Source organism: Rhinopithecus roxellana, chromosome 1 (assembly GCF_007565055.1).
Source record: "Rhinopithecus roxellana isolate Shanxi Qingling chromosome 1, ASM756505v1, whole genome shotgun sequence".
NCBI lineage: Eukaryota > Metazoa > Chordata > Mammalia > Primates > Cercopithecidae > Rhinopithecus > Rhinopithecus roxellana.
This window is the reverse complement of record NC_044549.1, coordinates 117,016,242-117,038,949: the sequence shown is the minus strand read 5'-3', so window position 1 is coordinate 117,038,949 and position 22,708 is coordinate 117,016,242. Positions and strand designations below refer to the sequence as shown.

The following is a 22,708-nucleotide window of genomic DNA, read 5'->3' as shown; positions in this document are numbered from 1 at the left end:
AAAGATGGGATAATTTGAGCATTGATAAGAATAATAGCTCCAATGTGTAGAAACACTTTAAATGTGCTTAATTAAATGCCTTAACAAAGTCACCCCCCACCCAAAGGATATGACTGGCACTGTTAGAAAAAAATAACGAACCAACTTATTTTGAGAGCTGGCAAATAAAAGGAAAGACTGAAGAGTCTATACTGCCTTTTTTATACAAATCTTACCACTGGGTAGTTGAATAATAAAAGAGGGACAGTTTCTCCTCATACAAAAGTAGGTATTCCATCTAATAAATGAAGAAGACATAGTAGAATTAGAATGCCAGCATTTTGTGCCTCCTAATAAGCTAGCAGACTCAGGCAGTGATCATCAATGACTGTTAACATTTTAAAAAGTAAATACAATTTGCCTCTTGATAAAAGAACACACATCACCTAGGAAGTAGTACTGCCAAAAATAAAAACAAAAATCTGAACCTGATCAAGCCTCTAGCTCCAATCACCAATTTACAGGAAATTCAGAGGACTGAGGTACATGTAACATCATGGGGATACAATCAACAAAATCTAGACCAGGATACTAGTAAGACAGAGTTTTTTCAACACTTAAATTGCAAGGGAGAAAAAAAGAGATGCAAAGAAAACCTACAGATTTAAAAACACTTAAAAAGATATACCAACAAATTGAAATGGGTGCACCATATTTAGATATTAATTTTTTTAAAAAAGAGATACTACAAATTTTGAGATAATTACAATTCTGAATACAGACTTAGATAGTTGATGATACTCAAGAAATCTGATTAATTTTTTTTTTTTTTTTTTTGAGACAGAGTCTTGCTCTGTCGCCCAGGCTGGAGTGCAGTGGTCCCATCTTGGCTCACCGCAAGCTCTGCCTCCCGGGTTCACGCCATTCTCCCACCTCAGCTTCCTGAGTAGCTGGGACTACAGGCACCCACCACCACACCGGGCTAAATTTTTTTTTGTATTTTTGGTAGAGACGGGGTTTCATCGTGTTAGCCGGGATGATCTCGATCTCCTGACCTTGTGATCCGCCTGCCTCGGCCTCCCAAAGTGCTGGGACTACAGGCGTGAGCCACCATGCCTGGCCAATATTTTTAAAGCGTAATGATGGTACTGTAGTTTTGCAAAAAGAAGTTCTTATCGTTTAGAGAAAAATGCTGAAATACTTACGGATAAAATTATATGACAGTTTCTTCTACAAATAGTGCTGAGACAACTGGATATTCACATGCAAAAAATGTTATACCTTTACCTTACACACTATACAAAAAAATAACTCAAAATGGATCAAATATCTAAATATAAGAGCTAACACGATAAAACTTTCAGGAGAAATCATAGGGGTGACTCTCCTTGACCTTAGATTTAGCAATGGCTTCTTAGATATGACAACAAATGCACAAGCACCAAAATTTAAAAAAAAAATAGAAAAAATTAATTTTATCAAAATTATAAACATTTGTGAATGAAAGAACACTATCAAGACAGTGAAAAGACACCCCACAGAATGGGAAAAGTATTTGCAAATCACATATCTGATAAAGGTCTACTATCCAGAATATATAAGGAACTCTTATAACTCAATAATAAAAAGACAAGCAACCCAATTTAAAAATGGGAAAAGGACTTGAATAGACATTCCTCCAAAGAAGACATACAAATGGCTAACAATGACATGTAGAGATGCTTGACGTCATTAGTCATTAGGAAAATACCAAAACCACAATGAGATATCACTTTAAATCTACTAGGATGGATATTAATTTAAGAAGAAAAAAAGGCAGAAAATCACAAGTATTGGTGAGGATGTGGAGAAACTGGAACCTCTATACATTGCTAATGGTAATGTAAAATGGTACACGGTCACTGTGGTGAATAGTTAATGGGTTCCTCAATAAGTTACACATAGAGTTGACACATGATTCAGCAATTCCATTTCTAGATGTATACTCAAAAGAACTGAAAACAAGTGTTCAAACAAAAACTTGTACATGAATGTTCAAAGTAGCACCATTCACAATAGACAAAAAGCAGAAATAACCAAAATGTCCATCAACAGAAGAAGAGATAAACAAAATGTGGGATATCCGTACAACAAAATATTATTCAGCCACGGAACGGAATGAAATGCTGATGATGAATATGTGGATGAATCACGAAATCATTATGCTAAGTGAAAGAGAAGCCAGACAAAAAAGGCCATATATTGTATGGTTCCATTTCTATGAAATATCCAAAATAGGCAATCCATAGAGACAGAAGCAGACTAGTGGATGCCAGGGACTGGGGGCAGGGTAACAGGAATGACTACTTAATGGGTGCACAGTCTCCTTTTGGGGTGATGGAAATGTTCTGGCACTAGGCACTCATGATGATTGCGTAACATTGTGACTATATTTAATCATAATGAGTTATACATTCTAAAGCAGTTAAAATTTAGGTAAATTTTATGTTATGTTTATGTTATCAGAATTTTAAAAAATGATACAAGTTTTATTTCAAAATAACTAGAAGGGGCAACGTAGATGGGCATGTGGATGGGTGGATTGGCCACTGGTTAAAGGCTGTTGGGGCTAGTTTTGGGCACACAGGTGTTCATTACACTGTTCTGACTATTTTTGTGTATGTTTAGGATTCTCCACGATACAAAGTTAAAGAAAGTCCCATTATGCAGCAAATCAGGGTTCAATGCCAGCAGGATGGACCAAAGAAACATCTTTTGGTAGCAGGAAACGAATATTTTCCTGAGTTAGCAAAAACATGTTTGTGTCCCTTCTCTAAATCCCATTTTGAAAAGTACATTGACCAGGCCTCCTGTGAATACATCCATTGCTCCTGTATCAGCTGGAGAAATGTCCCATTACTGAGCTCTATTAGGCCATGTAATTATAGCTCCCAAGGAAAGCAATGGAAGCCCAGTGACTCAAGTCTTTCAAAATTAGATTGGACAAAATACTTTCAAATATTCAGTAGGAAACAATCCTACTCTAGCCAGGCACTACTGTCAGTGATTTCTATAATTTGCTTTTCCATTCAGCTCCAGCTGAAGGCTGCTAAATTCCTTTCATCTCACTATGGAACAAAATGATTGTTAAATTATATAATGGAATTAAAAAACAAAAAAAAAGAAAAAAAAAAACAGCACTTGCTAGCAATCGGTTCCTACAGCCACACAGCAATGCTGATAATTACTGCCACCGCACAGCAGGGACCCTCCCTCCCCATAAGTAACCTCATCACATTAATAAACAGAAACAGAGCTCAACATGCCAAGCTCAGCAGTGATAAGTCAATAACTTCACATCTCACAAGTAAGAAATAATGGGTCATTAACATTCTCCCTGAAAGAAAGTTCTCAAAGAGTTCATACTGGGATAATAATATTTTCTAACATTTACTGAGAATTTACTATGTGCCAGGCACTGGATGAAGTGATTTACAAATGCTTCATTAATTCTTTTTCACCTGACTTCCTTTTTCTGTATTTGGAAATAGAGCTTAGTTACAGTCTGCCCTTTATCCATAGTCTACACTCATTAAGTAACTTGAGCACGGTGAAAGCACGTTGCTCCCTCAATTACTAGTTATGTGTCCTTGGGTATGTTCCCCAACCACCCCGAGCTTAGCACTGTCTCTCTCCCCACCACTACCACTCTGATAAAATACAAAATAAAAGCATCGACCTTACAGGTTTGATGTGAACATTAATTGTGTCTATGGATATAAAGCTCCTAGCAGCCAAAAATCTCAAGATGTATTTATGATGTTTCTATTCTTTGGTCTATTTTGCATTTATAAAAATGTAAAGAGTTTCTGACATGGCAGATAGCATCAATACCTCCTTAATGTCCACTTCACTTGGATGGTGAAGAGACAGGTCTGAAAGATGTTTGCAAAAGGCACTGGGCACATTTTTCTAAAACCTCTATTAATGAAAGGGCACCAGGGACACATGTCTTTTTTTTAAGTTTGTACCACACAGCAAGAAGACACAGTGGTGCATTCCAGAGCAATGGATCTTTTTATTTGGAAGGCAGTAGTGATGGGGGTGGGGGAATTTTAAAGGAATCTTACACTTGAAATGTTCACTCAACACCACCTAAATATATAACTGGGTCAGAAACTTAAATAAACATGCATACCACTTGAGAAGAAAGAAGGAAGGTCAAGTTGAAGGTGGTTGGGGGCAGGATGGGGACTTGGCCTGAACCTGGAAGAGGTGTCCATAAAAAGCACAGTGTGGAGCAACCAACTTATTAGAGAAAAGAATTGCTTGGATTATTTAGACATGGGTAGTTATTACTATCTAAATAGCAAAGGTTAATTTTTAAAAGCCAAAGAGTTCTGACACATCACAATTTGCATGGTTGATTCTCAGCAGTTTTTGTTAGTCGTCGTGTTTCTGACAAGTAGGATGTTTTCTCGTAGAGGCTGGTTGGGGTTACTCAGTATGCCTTCCTGTGCTTCTCCCCTCTCCAGGACAATATTTAAAGGGTCTTCAGCCTCAGCTGATTCCAGAAGACGTTTCAGAATACTGAGTCAGCACTGAGGTTATCTCTTCACAAGAGACAGGGGGCCTTTAGCATGGAATCACCAGATGTGGTCACTTCTAAACTTCCCTTTCCAGCCCTAATAACCTCTGAAAGAATTTTAAAAGATTTACTCTCAAAGGCAGTCAAAGGTTTGGATGATTCCTGGGGTCTCTAAAGTATTCACTCCCTTGCTAGTTTATTGGTTTTAAGTTCCTGTAATGAGAAACGAAGTCTTACAATGTTATTTTACAACTGCAGATTCTTACCCAGTACACCCTGACAGGAACTAATTCCTCCCAAATGTCACTAGTCAGTCACCCACAAGAATAAATGACTGCTAACACATCCCTTCTCTTTTACAGTAAAAGGAGGGGTTGGAGGCAGGGGGCAGGAAGAGATGCAAGCGGGAAGATGAAGGTCTTCCTAAAGTGAGAAGAGTTTGCACCAAGCAGTTTAAAGGGCACCCTAAGAAAATAATAGGGGCCAGGCAGGGTGGCTCACGCCTATGATCCCAGCACTTTGGGAGGCGAAGGCAGGTGGATCACCTGAGGTCGGGAGTTCGAGACCAGCCTGACCAACATGGAGAAACCCCATCTCTACTAAAAATACAAAATTAGCCAGGTGTGGTGGTGCATGCCTGTAATCCCAGCTACTCGGGAGGCTGAGGCAGGAGACTTGCTTGAACCCAGGCGGCGAAAGTTGCGGTGAGCCAAGATCACGCCATTGCACTCCAGCCTGGGCAACAAGAGCGAAACTCTGTCTCAAAATAAATAAACAAATAAATATAAATAAAAATAAATAATAGGAAGAATAAACTTCCAAAAACACAATTCTGCAAAGACTTAACCCAGAAACATCAATGAGGCACAGAGTATTTTCATCATGTGTGGCTGAAAATAACCACAGATCTCATCTGCATGATTTATGATAGTGGAAACAAAGTCCAAACTCGGTAACTGTGGTACAGAAGGCTGCTTTATATGCAAAAGGTAGTTTAAGTCTCAAAATATAAAATGTGTGTATAGAAATACAAAATATAAAAATTGGTAGGTATACATATGAATACATGTATCATTTCAATCAATTGAAGTAAAGTAAAGCCTGGGAATTTCAAATTTTAAAAAGCAACTTCAATGGCCTTTTACATTCATTTTTAAACTAGCATGTACGGGGTGTGTGTGTGTGTGTGTGTGTGTGTGTGTGTATAAACTCTTGGCTTCTGAATTATATTTTTAGACTGGGAAAGAGAATGCTTGAACTATAAATTTTAAGACTTCCAAAGATAAAAAGATGAGTTCCAAGGATGGGAAGTGTCCTACACTTTGTAATAAAGCTTCTGGATAGTGAACAACTCTATACCTTGAACATGGATGGCAAAGACAGTTTCAATATACTGAGCCAACTAGTATTTTTAGCAACAGCAAGTCTGCCCAAAGGACAGGCCCACTACAAATGCTCAAGTTGCCTATGTCTAAAGAGACAGACAACCCAGAGTCAGTACGATAGCATTCAAGGAAATGTTATGGACATTAGCTGCATCTTGTATTTGGTGTCTGGAGTCAAATTTCACAGTATGCATGTAAAGTTTTCTGCATATATAGACATATATATATATTTTGTAGGAATAAGTCACTACATGTCAATATTGTCCAAAGATCCAATCATAGAAGCTAACTTTAAGGTTGAAGAAATTTGCACCTCTGCATCTCAGAATGTTACACCCAAATAGAAGAATGTGGGATGAGGAATGGTGAGCCAGTTTTCAGATAGGTTGAAAATAGAAAAAGAAAAGAAATTGCTAGCTTTAGAGCATTTAGGACTAATCATCTTGATTGTTGAGGATTTTGAGAAACACAACATAAGTAGGAACATAGACTTTGGCTCAAAAGTCATCTAAGAAAAGGAATCAAAGGGTTATATGGACCATTAGCAAAATAACTTTGAGTACATATCAAGTCTTCCTTTCGCTTAGATGAAAAGAAGTTTAAACAAAGTTCAAATGAAATTCTTTGGGACAAAAGAAGAGATCAATTGCACATTCTTATCAAAGAATCACCCATTATTTCATGAAATGGCTCTATTAAAGTTCAATTCACACTAGTTGCAAAGTATTAATTTACGTGTAGCTTCAGATCTGTTTCTATCCACGTAACTTACCTTGTGTCTCTACAGGTCTTGCAACGTGGCAGCTCTGAAACTGGGAGACTGTTTACAATCATTTCTCTTACCATGTTAGTCATATATATATACATCTGCCAAATTCAACCTTTTAAAAATTTCTGCTCACAAATAACAAGACTAAATAACTCCTCCAGACAAGTGACCTAGGTTCTGTATACGAAGGAAAGGAGTTATTTACTTATAAAAGTAACAAACACTAATCAAAACAAGTTTCAAAAGTCTCATTTCTGATACACAGCACTAACAAAAGATAAATTTTTACTATTCAAAAGATTCAGCTATGAGTGGCTAATTTTTTTTTTTTTTTTCCTACAACCTCCAGGTCACACAAGGGTGGTTAAATTTTTAATGGTATTATCTGCAGTACCTAACATTTAAATGTTAAAACAATCAAAATTGAAGTGGGCATTATTTTTACCAAGCCAAGACGCCATAGCAATGTAAATCCAAAATACTGCAGAATTAGGTTTAGGAGTTGTGGCCAACATCAATGCAGAGTCTAAAAAAGGAAATGATGCTCTTGCCCTCATGAGCATCTTCATCTTCGGTAACAAAGAAGCTACTGGACAATTGCTAGAGGGGATGGTCAGAGCAGCCCTCTACATAGACACGAGTCTGACAAGTACAAGGACCTTTCAAGCGTAGCTGAATGAGTTTGTTTCTTAGTTCATCCCAGTATCTCATTCTGAGATGATCTCACACAGGGGCTGGGCAAGTAAATGTGAATACATGAAATTTAGTATGTATGGAAGACAACAGAGGATGTTGGGGCCTCTGGTGCAAATTAGAATTACATGTGCCCTCTAAACAGTTGATACACTGCTCTAAAATATTGCTACTATTTGAAATTTCAGGCCCAATATTTCTAGATTATTTGATTTTTCAAAACTTTTCCAGGAATTCAGACTTTTCTGTGAAACTGCTCAGTTTTCTAATGTTGGCATAATTAAACCACCACCACCTTATGTGAACCAAACTCAACATATTTATCATGGCATCATTTAGCCTCCAGGCTGCCAGTTTGCCAACTAAGAACTAGTGTAACATTATCATTTTTATAAAGTAGAACCCAAATGCCAGACACACTGGTTCTGCTGAGGTTTGACTCTGGGTCTCCAGATTCCCAGGCTGTTAGAATCTTTCTCCTTAAAACATACATGATATCATTTCTTAACTCTTGGCTCTGCAAGTGTACAGTGTTAAAACTTGATGAATAGTTTATTGAGTCATTACAGGGCAAAAATCTGCTATCTTACTTGACCACCCTACATTTCAGAAGATGATTACAAATTTATTTCCTGTTACAAGATATTCTAGCCCTGTATTATGGTGGTATCAAAAAAGACAGCAAAATATGTGTGAGTTCACAGTGTAATTTTTGAGAAATTAGTTCATTTACTAAACAGTATTTCTCACTCCCTCCCAGTGTCTGAATGGCATGCAGCAAAATGGAGAGCCTCAATAGGCAGCAGAATGAGATGTTGTGTGTCAGAGCTTGCCTTGTTTCCGAGAGATCAGAATCTTTATTGAAAGGGCTCCCTTTTTTGATTTCCGGATCAGACCCTGAGCAGTTGATAAAGGAGAATTACTTGGCCATTATCTGAAGTAGTTGTATTTCCACAAAGAGCTAGTGCTAAACAAGAGTTTATCTCTACAACAAGACTGATAGGATTCTTACAGATTATAATTCAATCAGACACCTGAAACAGGACATATATTGGCTAGTGGGATATATGCAAACCTGTCTTCCAGACACAGCAAAATAAATATCTGGGGAATATTTCATGTAGTCCGAATACAGGGAATAAATGTTAGAAAGTGTTGCTTTTAGTTGCTTTAGGCCGTGCTTCTATATAATTCATAATATTTTTATATAAACGTAATCCTAACAAAATGCCACTAGTCCAAAGAGTCAACTATCTATGACCTTTGCAATTATTTGATAAAACATTCCCAAAGCGCCTACTGCACTTTTCAAAATGTATTTCTTAGAGTTTACAGCACTCTTATTAGTAGCTAACAGGCCTTACTATCCTCTTTGAATATTGGGTAAACAGAGGAGTACAGATTAAAGGTAAAGTCAAACTAAATTTAAACATAAATCTTCAATCCTATTTAGAATATCAGCTTCTGATATCAGAACTATTTTTCATGACCAAAGGAGACGAGTGTAAGGTTTAAGGGCTTGATTCTGGAATCAGACAGCTTGGGGTTAGCTAGCACGCCGGCTTCATCACGGACTTGCTCTAAGACCTTGGATAAACTTCTGGACTCTCTGAGCCTAGTTTCCTCCATCTGCAGAGTAGAGATACTTAATTTGCAGAATGACTGCAAAGATCTAATAAGATAACATGACAAAGTAAACAAGCATAGTACTTGGCACATGGTAAGCAGGTGATAAATATTTCCTACCATTGTTCTTATTAACACAGAATGCCCCAAATTTAGAGAGTCAGAGGCCTGGGAATAAGTATGTACTGTTATATTCCATGACCGTGTTCCCACCAATATTGTAATCTGATATTAATTTCCTATTATGTTTCTGTCTTTCCTCTTCCTAATTGTTTCTTGATTTGTCACCACATAGAGCAACTAGGAAAAGAAATGATGCTCTTGCCCTCATGAGGCCTTCCATAGCTTTTATCTTCATCTTCGGTAACAAAGAAGCTACTGGACGATTGCTAGAGGGGATGGTCAGAGCAGCCCTCTGCATAGACACAAGTCTGACAAGTGCTAGGCCCTGTCCTTCAAACTTGGCAGAATGTAGGAGCTGTAACTTCCACATTTTGTCACCTGCAGTTAACTGCATTGAACTGAAGTGGGGTAAGCCAAATGTGACGGCAGAATCCATTCCCATGGGGTCCAGTTTGGAAGTGCTCACTACTTACAGATCCCCCTTCGTCAAGTTCAGGAAGGAGATTCACTTACTAAAACAGTTCCTTAACTGGTTTCCTGTTTCTCTCCTTGACCCATCTGGTCTATTCGCAACCCAGCAAATGAAATGATCCCTTCAATATGTGGGTCAGATCCCATCCCCCTCACTCTGCCTTCAAAACCTTCCATGGCTCTCCCACCGAATGCAGAGTAAAAGCCAAGGTCTTTCCAATGGCCTGCAAAGGCCTGCATGAGCTGGCCCCAGGTTGCAGACTATTAATTTCTCAGAAAGATAGCAAGGGAGCTCTGGGGGTTCTTTTTATGAGGGTACTAATCCCATTTATAAGGGCTCCACCCTCATCACTGATCACCTCCCAAAGGCCTCACCTCCTAATACCATCACTTTGAAGGTTAGGATTTCAATATATGAATTTTGGGGACACACAAATGTTTAGTCCATAGCACATTGCAACCCTTACCTGCATTCCTCATTAATATTCTACCAGGCACTTACCAGTTTCCAGTATCTTCTGTAATTGTCTTATTTATTATGTTTATTGTTTGTAATCTACAGCAAGAATGCAAGCTGCATTAAAATAAGGACTTTCATAAATTTTGTTCACTGTTATATCCTGAGTGCTTGGAAGACTGCCTTGTGCCTAGCCAGTATATATATGTATATATACTAGCCATGTATATATATGATGATATGATATATATACACATATACATATATATGTATATACAGATGAATAAATGAATATATGGAGATATATGTTCATATATATTATATATGTGTTCATATATATTATATATGTGTTCATATATATTATATATATGTTCATATATATATAATATATATATATGGAATAATGAATGAATGGGGAATAAATAAATGAACACATATACATCAGGCTCTTGGTTCCCAGCAACAACAGCCATCTCCATGAGAAGAGCCACTGGTCAGGGTGAGAACTAGTGGGAAGTGACTCATTTCCAGAGTACAATACCTTCCATTAACACCATGCAGATGCCAGCAGGCGTGCTGCTTTCTCCAGGTACCTATCTGAAAATGGACTGAAGATTTTGCTCACTTTTTAACAAAAACTTCCAGGGTGCTTTCACAGAACTTCCAACCAAGCTAAAGTGTTATGTTTTAGGATGTCTGCAATCTGGTCCTGCATCATCCACTAATGAGTTTTGAGGCCCGGGGAAAGTCAATTAACTTCACTGGACCCAGCAAAGTCTATCATGACTAATTCTCCTTCCAGCTTAAAACATCTCAGTATCTGGAAAAAAGTGAAAAAGAGTCAAGCCCTATTGACCACCCCTCTCCTTCCCTCAATCAACGAGTTGTAAATAAACACCCCAACTACCCCAATTTTAATAATTCAACTTAACACGAAAACCAACTATCCTATCTGGCCCATCTCACAAAATGAAGGAAATTAATAGTTAGGTGTGGCTTATATAGAAATAGCTGTTCCAGCTCAGGTGATAAGCTGGGAGATGGTTCTAAAGCTATTATTAACGCTTTTTTTTTTTTTTTTTTTTTTTTTTTTTGAGACGCAGTCTCGCTGTGTTGCCCAGGCTGGAGTACGGTGGCCGGATCTTGGCTCACTGCAAGCTCCGTCTCCTGGGTTCACGCCATTCTCCCGCCTCAGCCTCCCCAGTAGCTGGGACTACAGGCGCCCGCCACCTCGCCCGGCTAGTTTTTTTGTATTTTTTAGTAGAGACGGGGTTTCACCAGGTTAGCCAGGATGGTCTCGATCTCCTGACCTCGTGATCCACCCGTCTCAGCCTCCCAAAGTGCTGGGATTACAGGCTTGAGCCACCGCGCCCGGCCAATGCTTTTTTAAAATTGAGAACCATAGCCCTGACCAAAGAAAACACCTTTCTACAGACAACTATAAAATAGCTATCATTCCTTGGCTATCATGAATAATGCTGCAATGAACACAGGAGCTCAGATGCCTCTTTGAGATACTGATTTTATTTCCTTTGGAAATATACCCAGAAGTGGGGTTTCTGGATCATAAGGTAGTTCTATTTCCAATTTATTCAGAAATCTCTATAGTATTTTCCATATGACTGTACCAACTTACATTTCCACCAACAGTATACAAGGGTCCCCTTCTCTCTACATCCTCACCAAAAATATACAAATTCTTTTTCTTTTTTTTTTATTTTAATTTTTTTGGTAGAGATGAGGTTTCATTATGTTGCCCATGCTAGTCTCAGACTCTTGGGCTCAAGCAATTCTCCCAGCCTTGCTCTCCCACAGTACTGGGATAATAGACATAAGCCACCATGCCCAGCCAAATTACAATTTTTATTTGTTGATTATATCTTAATACAACTGGGAGAAAAAAGTCAGGATACCAGTTTTCCTTGGGGTGGCAGTGATTGAGAGGGAGCACAAGGGGACTTCCAGGGTGCTCATAATGAACTGGCGGGATAATAGCTATCATTCTCTACCCGTCATCTGCTGCAGCTTCTGGCAATTCAGGGTCATTGCTAAAATGCTAAATTGTTGACAACGTAGAAGTCCTTTGGAAACACAAAGAAATCTTAACTCATGCCACCTCATCATATGCTGTTGAATCTGCAGGCCTCAGGGAAACTGAGCTCTCAAAAGTACCTGTTGCAACCAGGTTTTGTTCTAACAATATAATTTTCATTCATAAACCAATGATTTTGTCAGCATATTACCCAGTGCCTTCCAAATGCTGCAGAGGAAGGCAAAAGACACAATCCTTGCCCTCAGAGAGCAGACAGTTTTTTACAAGGAGCAAGGACCTCCCAGTGGTAGCAATAACAAAAGAGGCAGCAGAAAGGGTTCAGATGCTGAACTTAAGAGAAATTTCAGGTCAGGTACAGTGGCTTGCACCTGTAATCCCAGCACTTTGGGAGGCCAAGGCAGGAGAATCGCTTGAGACTGCGAGTTTGAGACCAGCCTGGGCAAGAAAGTGAGACAAAAAAGAAATAAATTAGCTGGGCATAGTGGCACGCACTTGTAGTCCGAGATACTCAGAAGGCTGAGGCAGCAGGATCGCTTGAGCTATGGTATTTAAGGCTACAGTGAGCTCTGACTGTGCCACCGCACTCCAGCCGGGAGGACAGAGCAAGACCCTGTCTCTAAAAGAAAATGTACTAAACAGAAAGATTAGAAAAAAAAAAAAAGCAGACGTAAAAAAGAAAAATGTTTTTAAAATAAAATTACTGAAATTACTACCTCAAAATAAATATTCTCAACACAATTAGTATACATTATATCAGATATCCCCACCATGTCACTACATGTGCATTTTTTCCACAAAAATGAAAACATACTATATCTAATTTATAACTTCTTCAAAAGGCTTTACAAAGTCCTATTTTATTTTATTTTATTATTTTTGTGTGTGTGTGTGAGACAGAGTCTCGCTCTGTCACACAGGCTGGAGTGCAGTGACGCTATCTCAGCTTACTGCCACCTCCGCCTCCCGAGTTCAAGCAATTCTCCTGCCTCAGCCTCTAGAGTAGCTGGAATTACAGGCACCCACCACCATACCCCACTAATTTTTTTGTATTTTCAGTAGAGACAGGGTTTCACCATGTTGGTCAGGCTGGTCTCAAACTCCTGACCTCAAGTGATCCATCTGTCTTGGCCTCCCAAAGTGCTGGGATTACAGGCATGAGCCACTGTACCCAGCCCCTACTACAATTGTTAATACTTCTCCATTTAGAAATGTGGAGCTACATCATTTTAATTGTCTGCACTCTCCCTTAAGTGACTCCCTATTGGTTAACTTCTACATACATCTTTATATGTAGTTACCTAAATAAGTGACTTTATTTAGGACACATTCCTGCCTGTGAAAATATGGAGTCAAAAGTAAGGTGCTGGCTTTGGAAGGGGTGTGTGTGTGTGTGTGTGTGTGTGTATGCCAACTGCCCTTGAGTTAATAAGCTGGACCAGTGTTCATTCCATGAGCAGTGGGTATGAGTGTCCATCCCGGGCATTATAATTAAAAAAAAATCTTTGCCAATCTACTAGGCAAGAAATGGTATCTGTTGTTTTCTTGTGGATTTACATTGTTAGCAAGAATAGCCTTTTAATAACACCTTTATTGATAATTGATATTGCTTACTTTTTTGGTGGTAACATTTTCCTTAATCTTGCTATTAGTAATTTCATGTTTTTCCTATTGATTTATAAAAATGCTTCATCTCTGAAGGCTACTAAACTCTTTGCTCATTATATATAAAATGAATATTTTTACTCAGTTATTTGCATTTTTACTTTATGTTTTTTTGTTAAGAAGACATTTAAAATATGTATATAGTCAAGTCCATCAAAATTCTATTTTATGGTGTATCCCTTTGTTGTCATATGTCTCTCTTTAGTACTACACAGTCACATTTATTTTCTCCCACTGCTTTTGTATGTTTAATATTCATATTTACATCTATTATACATTTAGAGGCCTCAATGAAAACTTACTGTAACTTTTTTAGAATCACATAAACTATATAAAATGTGTTTACCCCCAAATAATTTTTCTTTTAAATTTGTAGATGAGTCTCATGGAAAAAAATAATCCCAATGGTTCATTTCCAGAGATTGAGTACTCATATTAAATGACATGAAAATCTTGTTAGTTTTATGAGCTAACGTTTTTATATCTTTTTTTGGTCACTGATTGTATTCACTGTCTATATTCTGTCTTCTTCACTGCACTGGAAATGTCTGATGCATTAAAATAGTTACTTCTACCCAAGGCTGAGTACTTTGGGAATTCTCCATGAAATAGCCATTACCGGATCCACACAGCTCAGCACAGTATTTGGCATATAGTAGGCTCTTGCTAATTCAGTAAATTTTTTGTGTTAGGCACATACAAAACCTCTGGAAAATGAGCAAGACGGTAAGGGGTTAAAAAGGTATTTTTAGAAGTATTAATATAACAACGACAGGTGGGATGAACAGAAATTGAGAGAGAGGAAGAGGGGAAGGAGGGACGGAAGGATGGAAGGTAGAGGGAAGAAGAAAGAGGGAAAGAAAAGTAGATCAACATATAGGAGGCCACTGTAAAGTCCAGGCTTCCACTGAATGGGCCTATACTAGGGAGGTGATAATGAAATTGGCAAGGGAAGGTCAAACTAATACAGCATTATAATCTTGCTGAAGGACTAAGTGAATAAAAGTTCCAAGGACAGAAACCAGGAAGGTCAGAAAAAGACAGTCTGGGCTTGGCAGAGCAGCGATAGGGTTTGGTATCAGACACAGTAAACTCGTTGGTGGGACAGCCAATTAGAGCTACCTCTTAGACTGTCAAAGATAAAGGACTGCGGCACATAGCTAAGTGGACTAGGGGAAACATGAAAGGAAAATAACCTTTGCAGAGTCCCTACTTGGTACCAGACACTATATTAGCTATTTTACCTACGGAGTTAAAGTTTATGTTTCAGAGTCACCCACACCTCAGTGATAGACAGAGAATCACATAGAGCTTGGTTAGATCCTAGCTCCATCCCTGCTAGCTATGTAGACGTTGGAACAGTTTACTCATTTTTTCTGTAAACCTTAGTTTCATCATTCAAGAAATTAGGGAAATAATAATACCTAATTCAAAGAAGCAAAATAAATGATACAATTCATAAACTGTAAATAACATGGTGCCTAAAATAAAAACGCAATAAAAGTTTGTCAATTAGTGAAAAAAACAAAAACAGAAACAAAAACAGAGAACTCAACAATTGGCTTTGGGGATGGTCCACATTAAGGGATAGAAGGAATTTTTAGAGATACTGAAAAGATAGGTATTCAAGGGAATGGGAGAAAATCCTGAAAACAATATGTTATGGACATCATGGGGGCTAAGGGTTAAAGAAGGAGTTAATCAAATTTAGTCATGAGGATAGAAAAATGAACCATTTGGCCCTGTTTGTTCTTCATGTAAATAAAGCAAATTTGGACAGTACTACATACCCAAAGTTGGTCATCCATGCCTGGTGGGTTCTTTTTGATAAAAGCACCATAGTATGTAGCAATATTCCGGTGATGAGAATATTTCTTCAACATGTTAATTTCTTGTTTGATTTCTTCCTCTTCATCCTGTATGAGAACAATATAAAAATTCTGTCATGAAAATCTATTGTTGTTAGTAGGATTCTGTTCTTCAACACCATCTAAATTCTTTCTTAAGGTTTTTCTTCCTTGGTGACAAATAAGCATAATTATTACATATGAGGGCAAAGAACAATTCTAAAACATAACACATTGGCTGTCTAAGAGAGTCTTCTGTTTTACAACAAACAGGCATAGCACGGTCTCTTGGAAAACAAAACAAAAACACTCCAAACAATCGCTCATCTCTTCACCTAGAAGAGATCAAGGTAGAAAGACTACTGAGATAAAATTCACTGTGGGCCTCTGGGAACTACATACATCAAGTAGCCATTACTGATCCTATCTGGTATAAGAAAGATTGAGAAAAGTAAAAGATATTAAAACCATGGGCTTTCAGATTTAAATTTTGTTAGGTTCATTTTCTTTGAAGGCTCCTTTCATTGAAGTACCTGACTGAAGATAATGAAAGTCAGATGGGAAAGGGAGCAAAGGTAAGTTCTCTAGATCTAAGGAAGTTCTCAAAGCAGGAGTACCCAGCTCACCTTCAGGAAACTCAGCTTAGAAAGAAAGGGGGAAAGGTGGTGGTGCTGAGGATGTAAAAAGAGACAACTCTGTTACAGAGTTAGTTTCTTAACATTCAGGTTTCATTCATTGTGAATTTTGATTTGGAATCCACCAACCCGGACCCTTTTCAGAGGTCCTGGCAGTGCTGGTGGAGATGGTGTGACCTCCCATAATTTTATTTTCTTGATGTTTATACATTGGTTGGACTGCAGAAGTGTGTTTTATTGTTGAGGTTGGGGGAGAAAGTTTCTACCTCAGGATAATTTTTTTAGATGCAGCAGTAAGCTATGACTGTTCCTGTGTGTAAGATGTGACATTGCCATGACCTGGAAAACTACCCATGGTGTCCCCTGTCTGTACCCTCCTCCACTCGCTGCACTGCCTCCTTCCAGTTTCTCTGCATTACTGGGACTTCCTGCAGTCTCTCATGTGCTGTCTTCTTTCCCCGGCCTCTTCTTCACATAATCTCTACTCACCATTCCTGATTGAGTTTAATCGACATTCACCAGGGATCTCTTCCTTAATTCTCTCAGGCAATGTCAAGTCTCCCCACTGCATCTGGTCATAGCCCCGACACTCCTTCACATACCGGCTGCATTTGTTGACATTGGTATGGAGGTATGTCCCATGATTGCCCCATTATTCGACTCTCTTCTCTATATATTGTAAGCTGTCCTCTCCAGATCTTCAGATCTCAGTTCGAAAGTTCCTTCCCCAGCAAAGTTCCCTGATCTGCCCAATTTGGTTCTAGCCCCATGAATCATCATGTATCTTTTCCTTTGTAGCACCTATCAGACTTGCCACCCACATTTATCATTTGATTAAGGTCTCTTCTCCTTATCAGTATGTAAGAACCGTAAACTCAGGAATCCTGCCTGTTTTGTTCTCTACAACATCCCTAGCACCAAGCAAAGTGCCTATGAATAAATGCAACTAAAAGAACAAATAACTGCAAAGAGCCCAATGCCTAGAGCAGCATTAGTTGATGTCAGAAGGAACAGGTAAGAATAGAGTAAGGAGAGTAGTGAAGTGCTGACATTTGCTGACCATGCTTACTTACTAAAATAAGCTTTAGGAAAAAACGAAGGGGATTTGCAAACCTAGGAGAAGTAAAGCATGTTACATATCACATGGCTTAACTAAGCTGAAGACTAGGTAATCTCAAAATAGCATATATGCTTGGGATGCTGAGCTAAGGAGAAGCATGTGGCCACAACAGCGGGGAAGGGAGTCAAGGGGCGAGACAGGGGAAGGCACACTGCTGACCACCTATTCTTCTCAGCAGCTATCAGAAATCCCCCATGCCTTCACTGCAGGTCATGGAGAGAATGACCTTCGCCGGCCTTCAACTTGTTGAAGGGCCCCTACAGCGCACCTCCAATGTCTTACTATGGTGCACAGTAGCTATTTTAAACTTGCTGTATGGGGCCAAATAATTGTGGATGAATGTAGGATGTGAGCAGATGTACTCTGGGGAAGCCTAAATAGAAAAAGGGAGAAAAACGACCTGAGGGTTTCTGTGGGCAGCACAGCATCGACAGCTGCTTCCATTAAAAAGGCAACTACGTGAGGTAATAAAAGACACGGATCACTTTCCAACTGCAGCCTGTCAATCTTAGCATCAGTCATTCTTAGTGAGAAATCAGCCTGCTTCTACAAGTATTTACCGCTTGCCTCCTGGGTTCTTAGCAGGATAGTGGGTAATGTGGGAAAGACAGAGGAGCGGGGGACTGCCTATAAAAAGCTCACCATGTCATTAAGAAAATAAGAGCTTATAAAACAGTTAAATAATAGCAGAAGAACTATGTAATTAAATCCAAAATAAATAGTACTGGAGGTCAGAATAAAGTCAGTCATTCTCCATCATTTTTCAAAGGTAAACTGAGGCAATATGACAATAAGGACAGCATATGTACTGAGTCTGGGATCAGAAAGATGAGGGTGGGCAGATGGGGTGCATGTTCAGTTTGGGTACCATTCCTTTCTGGCTGCAGGACCCCAAGAAAGTCACCTACCTTTTTGGACCCTAAGTTTTCTCATTTACAATGAGATAAAGATATTTAAGTCCCAGCATTTTGTGGTAATTAGATAAAGGATGTGTGTTATCAAGTGTACTATGAAGTAAATGTTATTACTAATCTACGTAACCAAAAAATAAATAAATAAAAGGGCAGGAAGGCCAAAATGTAAATCACTTGAATTTTAGGTTTAAATTGCACTGTTTCCAAACACACTTATGGAACCACTGTAAGTCATGGTTAGGTAGTTCTAAAACATAAATCCTTGATCTTATGCAACCTTTTAAGTGAGCATGCAATTTAGCAGGCCTTACAAGGGCTACTGTTTATCCAGATTTTTAGTCTAGGGCACAGATGGCAGTAAGTTATTCAGTGAAACAGGAAGGAAGACCCTTACTAGTGACAAGAACTCATTTAACCATGCCGCAAAGACTTCAGCCTCTCACAATATGACCCACCAAGGGAGATGAGTTACAATGCTTTCCAAAAACACAAAGAGAGCAAGGGAGGCTAGAATTAAACTAAAAAGTTATAAGGGAGGAATATCCTATATTTTGTAAATGTACAAGGATCAAGCCCTCTGATAAACTAATGATCACTGGGCAATAATGAAAAATAAAGTAGTGGTACCAAATTATCACACATTTAAAAGAGTAACTTCAATAAGCCAAGTCTGGTACTGTAGGAAGAAGCATTACTTAAATCAGAAGACTTCCAAATCCAGTCATATCCATTATGCTAACCTCAGCCATGGCATTTAAACTCTCCAAATGTCAGTCATTTTCAGCTATAAATAGGAATAAGAATACCTATGTAAGCCACTTCTCAAGGTTTAGAAATGATTAAGTGCTTATTTAAATGTAGCTTTAGTATTAATATAAATAAGATAATATTATTTCTCAAGATCACAGGATCTACTTATTGCTTAGTGTTTGTGGTAGACTGAAAAGGAAAATGGCCATGATATGTGTCCTACCTGCATCAAGAGGTGAAGTCCATTTCTCTTCTCCTTGAACCTGGGCTTGGCCACATGACTTGCTTTGGTCAAGGGGACATTAGCAAATGGGATGCAGCAGAGGCCCGAAAAGCACTTGTGCCTTGAGACTGGCCCTCTCCTACAGCTTGCCAGAGAACCCTTCAGCCCCCATGTGAGAAACCAGGATTGGCCTTCCAGAAGATGAGAAACCATCGGAAGATAGGCAGTTTTCAAACCCAAGGAAATAGATAATTCCAGTTAATGCTTTTAAGCCACTGACCACCTCTGATGGCAACATGACATCACCATGTGGTCATAAAATATAGCCAAAGCCAAACCTTCATGTCATGTTTACTGTGTACCAGCAGCTATGTATGAACTATCTTACTGAGCACTCAGAACAGCTATGAAGCTGGATCCTATTTTACAAATGAGTAAAATGAGTCTCAGAGAAGTTAAGTAACTTTCCCAAGTTCACTCATATTTTAAACATTAAACCTCAGATTCAAGACCAGATTTGTCTGACTCTAAAGCCAGTATTCATAATTCGATACAGAAAACCACTAGTCAAACAAAGGGCAATTATCCACGGCGACCAAAACCAAAGCTATTAATCAGAAGAGTTTAAGAGCATCTTAAGCCAGGGTGGAAGAGAACCCTGACTTTGGTCTTCCAATTAAAGGAGCTTGTTAGCATACAATAATATTTGCTTATGATTGATTTCGAGGAATAAAGAAGGGATTTTAAGTTGCAGATTGATTACACAGGGGAATACACTTTAAGTACCTATGATATGCTAGGATTTAAAAATGGAATAAAAAATGTATTATTAGTTATATGCTCTGTAATAAAGTCTGCCTAACATTTAACTCTCAATCTGTGGCACAGGAATAAAACTATGCAATTCCTACAGCAAGTCCAAGAGACTGGTCAGGATGAAGTCTAGAGAGAAGTATAAGGTGTACAGATTCATAAATGACACCATCCCACAGATGGGCGAACACTAGCTAGAGAACCATCTCTGCTCCCGCTCATCTGCACGGCTTTCACAGCAGCTGTTGCCATTAAGCAGGTGTTTGTGTTATCTGTCATTCTCACCTTCAGCATTGACTGAATGTGGCAAAAAGTAGGAGACAATTTATCATTAAAGGACCACAGGCTACAAGAATTTGAAGGGATCATCACTATGATCTAGAATGTGGTTTTAAAAAAGCTTCTAAAATAATTTGAAATAGTGAAATCCCTACCTGCAATATAAGTTTTTTTCAGGATGCAAATATATAGCTGACAAAAACTAAATTTTTAAAATCCGTAAACATTTATTTAACTATGCAATATCTACTTATACAATTAGTCAATGACAACAAAGAAGTGTGAATACAAAATTAGAAAGAAATTTAAAGCTACACATCAGCTCCAATATCTTATTAATTTTCATTTTTCTTTCAGTTCTATAGGATGGAGAAAAATCTTCATTTTCTAAGATAAATAATTGAAATAGTTAAGAGCATGCCTTGAAATTTTAGTAGGATCTTCACAATCAATGCCACTCTGCACATGAATAGGGTAACCTAGCAGCACAAATTAAGAAGCTGGCATTTTTCCGGTGTGTTCAAAGTTGGTGTATAACATACAGTTTGAGGTCTGCTTTTTAAATCACAGTTTATTATATGTTAAAATATATTTAAAATTAAATGAGAATTAAGCATGTAAATCACCTAAAATTATCTCAGGGTCAAGTTACGCACCTTTGGGTCTGTTTCCTTAACTCTGTTACATCTAACAGATTGTAATAAATTAGATTGTAATAGATAATTACAATAGATTGCAATAAATAATTAGATGTAATAAATCTATTACATCTAATAGATTTAAGGAAACAGGCCCAGAGTGGTCCAACGAGTTGTCTAAGTCCCTATCTCTTCATTGTAGCATTGACAGGACTTTACCAGGACATTCCGCAGGCAGCACCTGAATTTGCTGTATATATTAATTCTAAGTTAAAATAATTCATTCAAGAATGATTTACTCAACCCAGCAAACCCATTACTAGGTATATATCCAAAAGAAAACAAATTGTTCTGCCAAAAAAATACTTGTACTCACATGTTCACTGCAGCACTATTCACAATAGCAAAGACATGGAATCAACCTTCGTGCCCATCAATGGGGGACTGGGTAAAGAAAATATGGTATGCGTACACCATGCAATACTATGCAGCCATAAAAATGAATGGAATCATGTCCTTTTCAGTAACATGGTTGAGCTACAGGCTATTATCCTAAGCAAATTAATGCAAAAACAGAAAACCAAATCCTGCATGTTCTCACTTATGAATGGGAGCTAAGCATTGGGTACGGATGGCCATAAAGATGATAACAATAGACACTGGGGACTACTAGAGTGGGGAGGGAGGTGGACAAGATTTAAAACTGACTGTTGGGTACTATGGTCAGTACCTGGGTGACAAAGTCATTTGTCACAAACCTCAACATCACACCTGTCAAGCATCAAACCTACACATGTACCTCCTGAATCTAAAATAACAGTTGAAAAAAAAAATGTAAAGAACAAAAAAGAATTATTTACTAAGTGCCTACTATATTCTAGTCATAATGCTAAATGCCAATAATATAATCACACTACAATAGGCATAACAGATTCAAGTTCTGCCACAATGAAGCTTACTACAGTTTAGTGGAAGACACAGATATGAATCAAAGAATGACAGTTATACGCAAAATTACTACCATGAGAAGTATCTGGTAGCTGATCTAATTAACATCAAGAAACCTAAGTTTGAGCTGAGTTCTTAAGGCTAGGTGAAAGTTACCCAGTTGGGAAGAGAAAAAGAGAAAATGTGATGTAGTGTGATTGGGACAGAAACATTTTCCTGGCAGAGAAAGTGTTTGCCAAGGTCATGTGGCTGGAGAGAGGGTAGCATGTTGTCTACTTTGGAGGCTTTTGGTGTTATAAACAGAAAAATAAAAATTGTCTGCAAAAGACCTGGTAATAATAACAACAATATGCACTGAATACCGTGTTCTACATATTGTTCTGAAACCCTTTATAAATAATGATTAATATATTTACATCTCACACTAACTTTGTGAGAGAAGTGGCATTATCCACATTTATAGATGTAGAATAAGGAGGTCAAGCAATGTGTCCATGATCTGAGAGCTATGAAGTGTCCACAAGACTGACATTGTGCAGAGCTTTTCTTTGCCAGTAGGCTAAGACCTGCTTTCTCTTACAATGAAGTGGAGTCCTTTAAAGGAGTAGATAACAAAAGGCTGATGTACATCTTTCTTATACCCAAGCCTGCACTGAGGCATGACTCCCAAGAAAACCACGAATTAACAAAAAGACCCAAACTCAAGTAACACAGAAGTAAACACGTTTTAAACCTTGCAATAATGTCATTCATGTG

At 38.3% G+C, this 22,708-nt stretch overlaps 1 protein-coding gene across 6 annotated transcripts in view; it reads right to left on the bottom strand.

Annotated features, from left to right (window-relative positions):
- Positions 1-22,708, bottom strand: part of TNIK (TRAF2 and NCK interacting kinase) — a 402,893-nt gene that overhangs the window by 136,025 nt on the left and 244,160 nt on the right. For all 6 annotated transcript variants that reach the window (XM_030929436.1, XM_030929450.1, XM_010360215.2 and 3 more), the window contains one exon: positions 15,576-15,701. In XM_030929436.1, the coding sequence (XP_030785296.1) occupies positions 15,576-15,701 (126 nt within the window). The remainder of the gene's footprint in view (positions 1-15,575; positions 15,702-22,708) is intronic.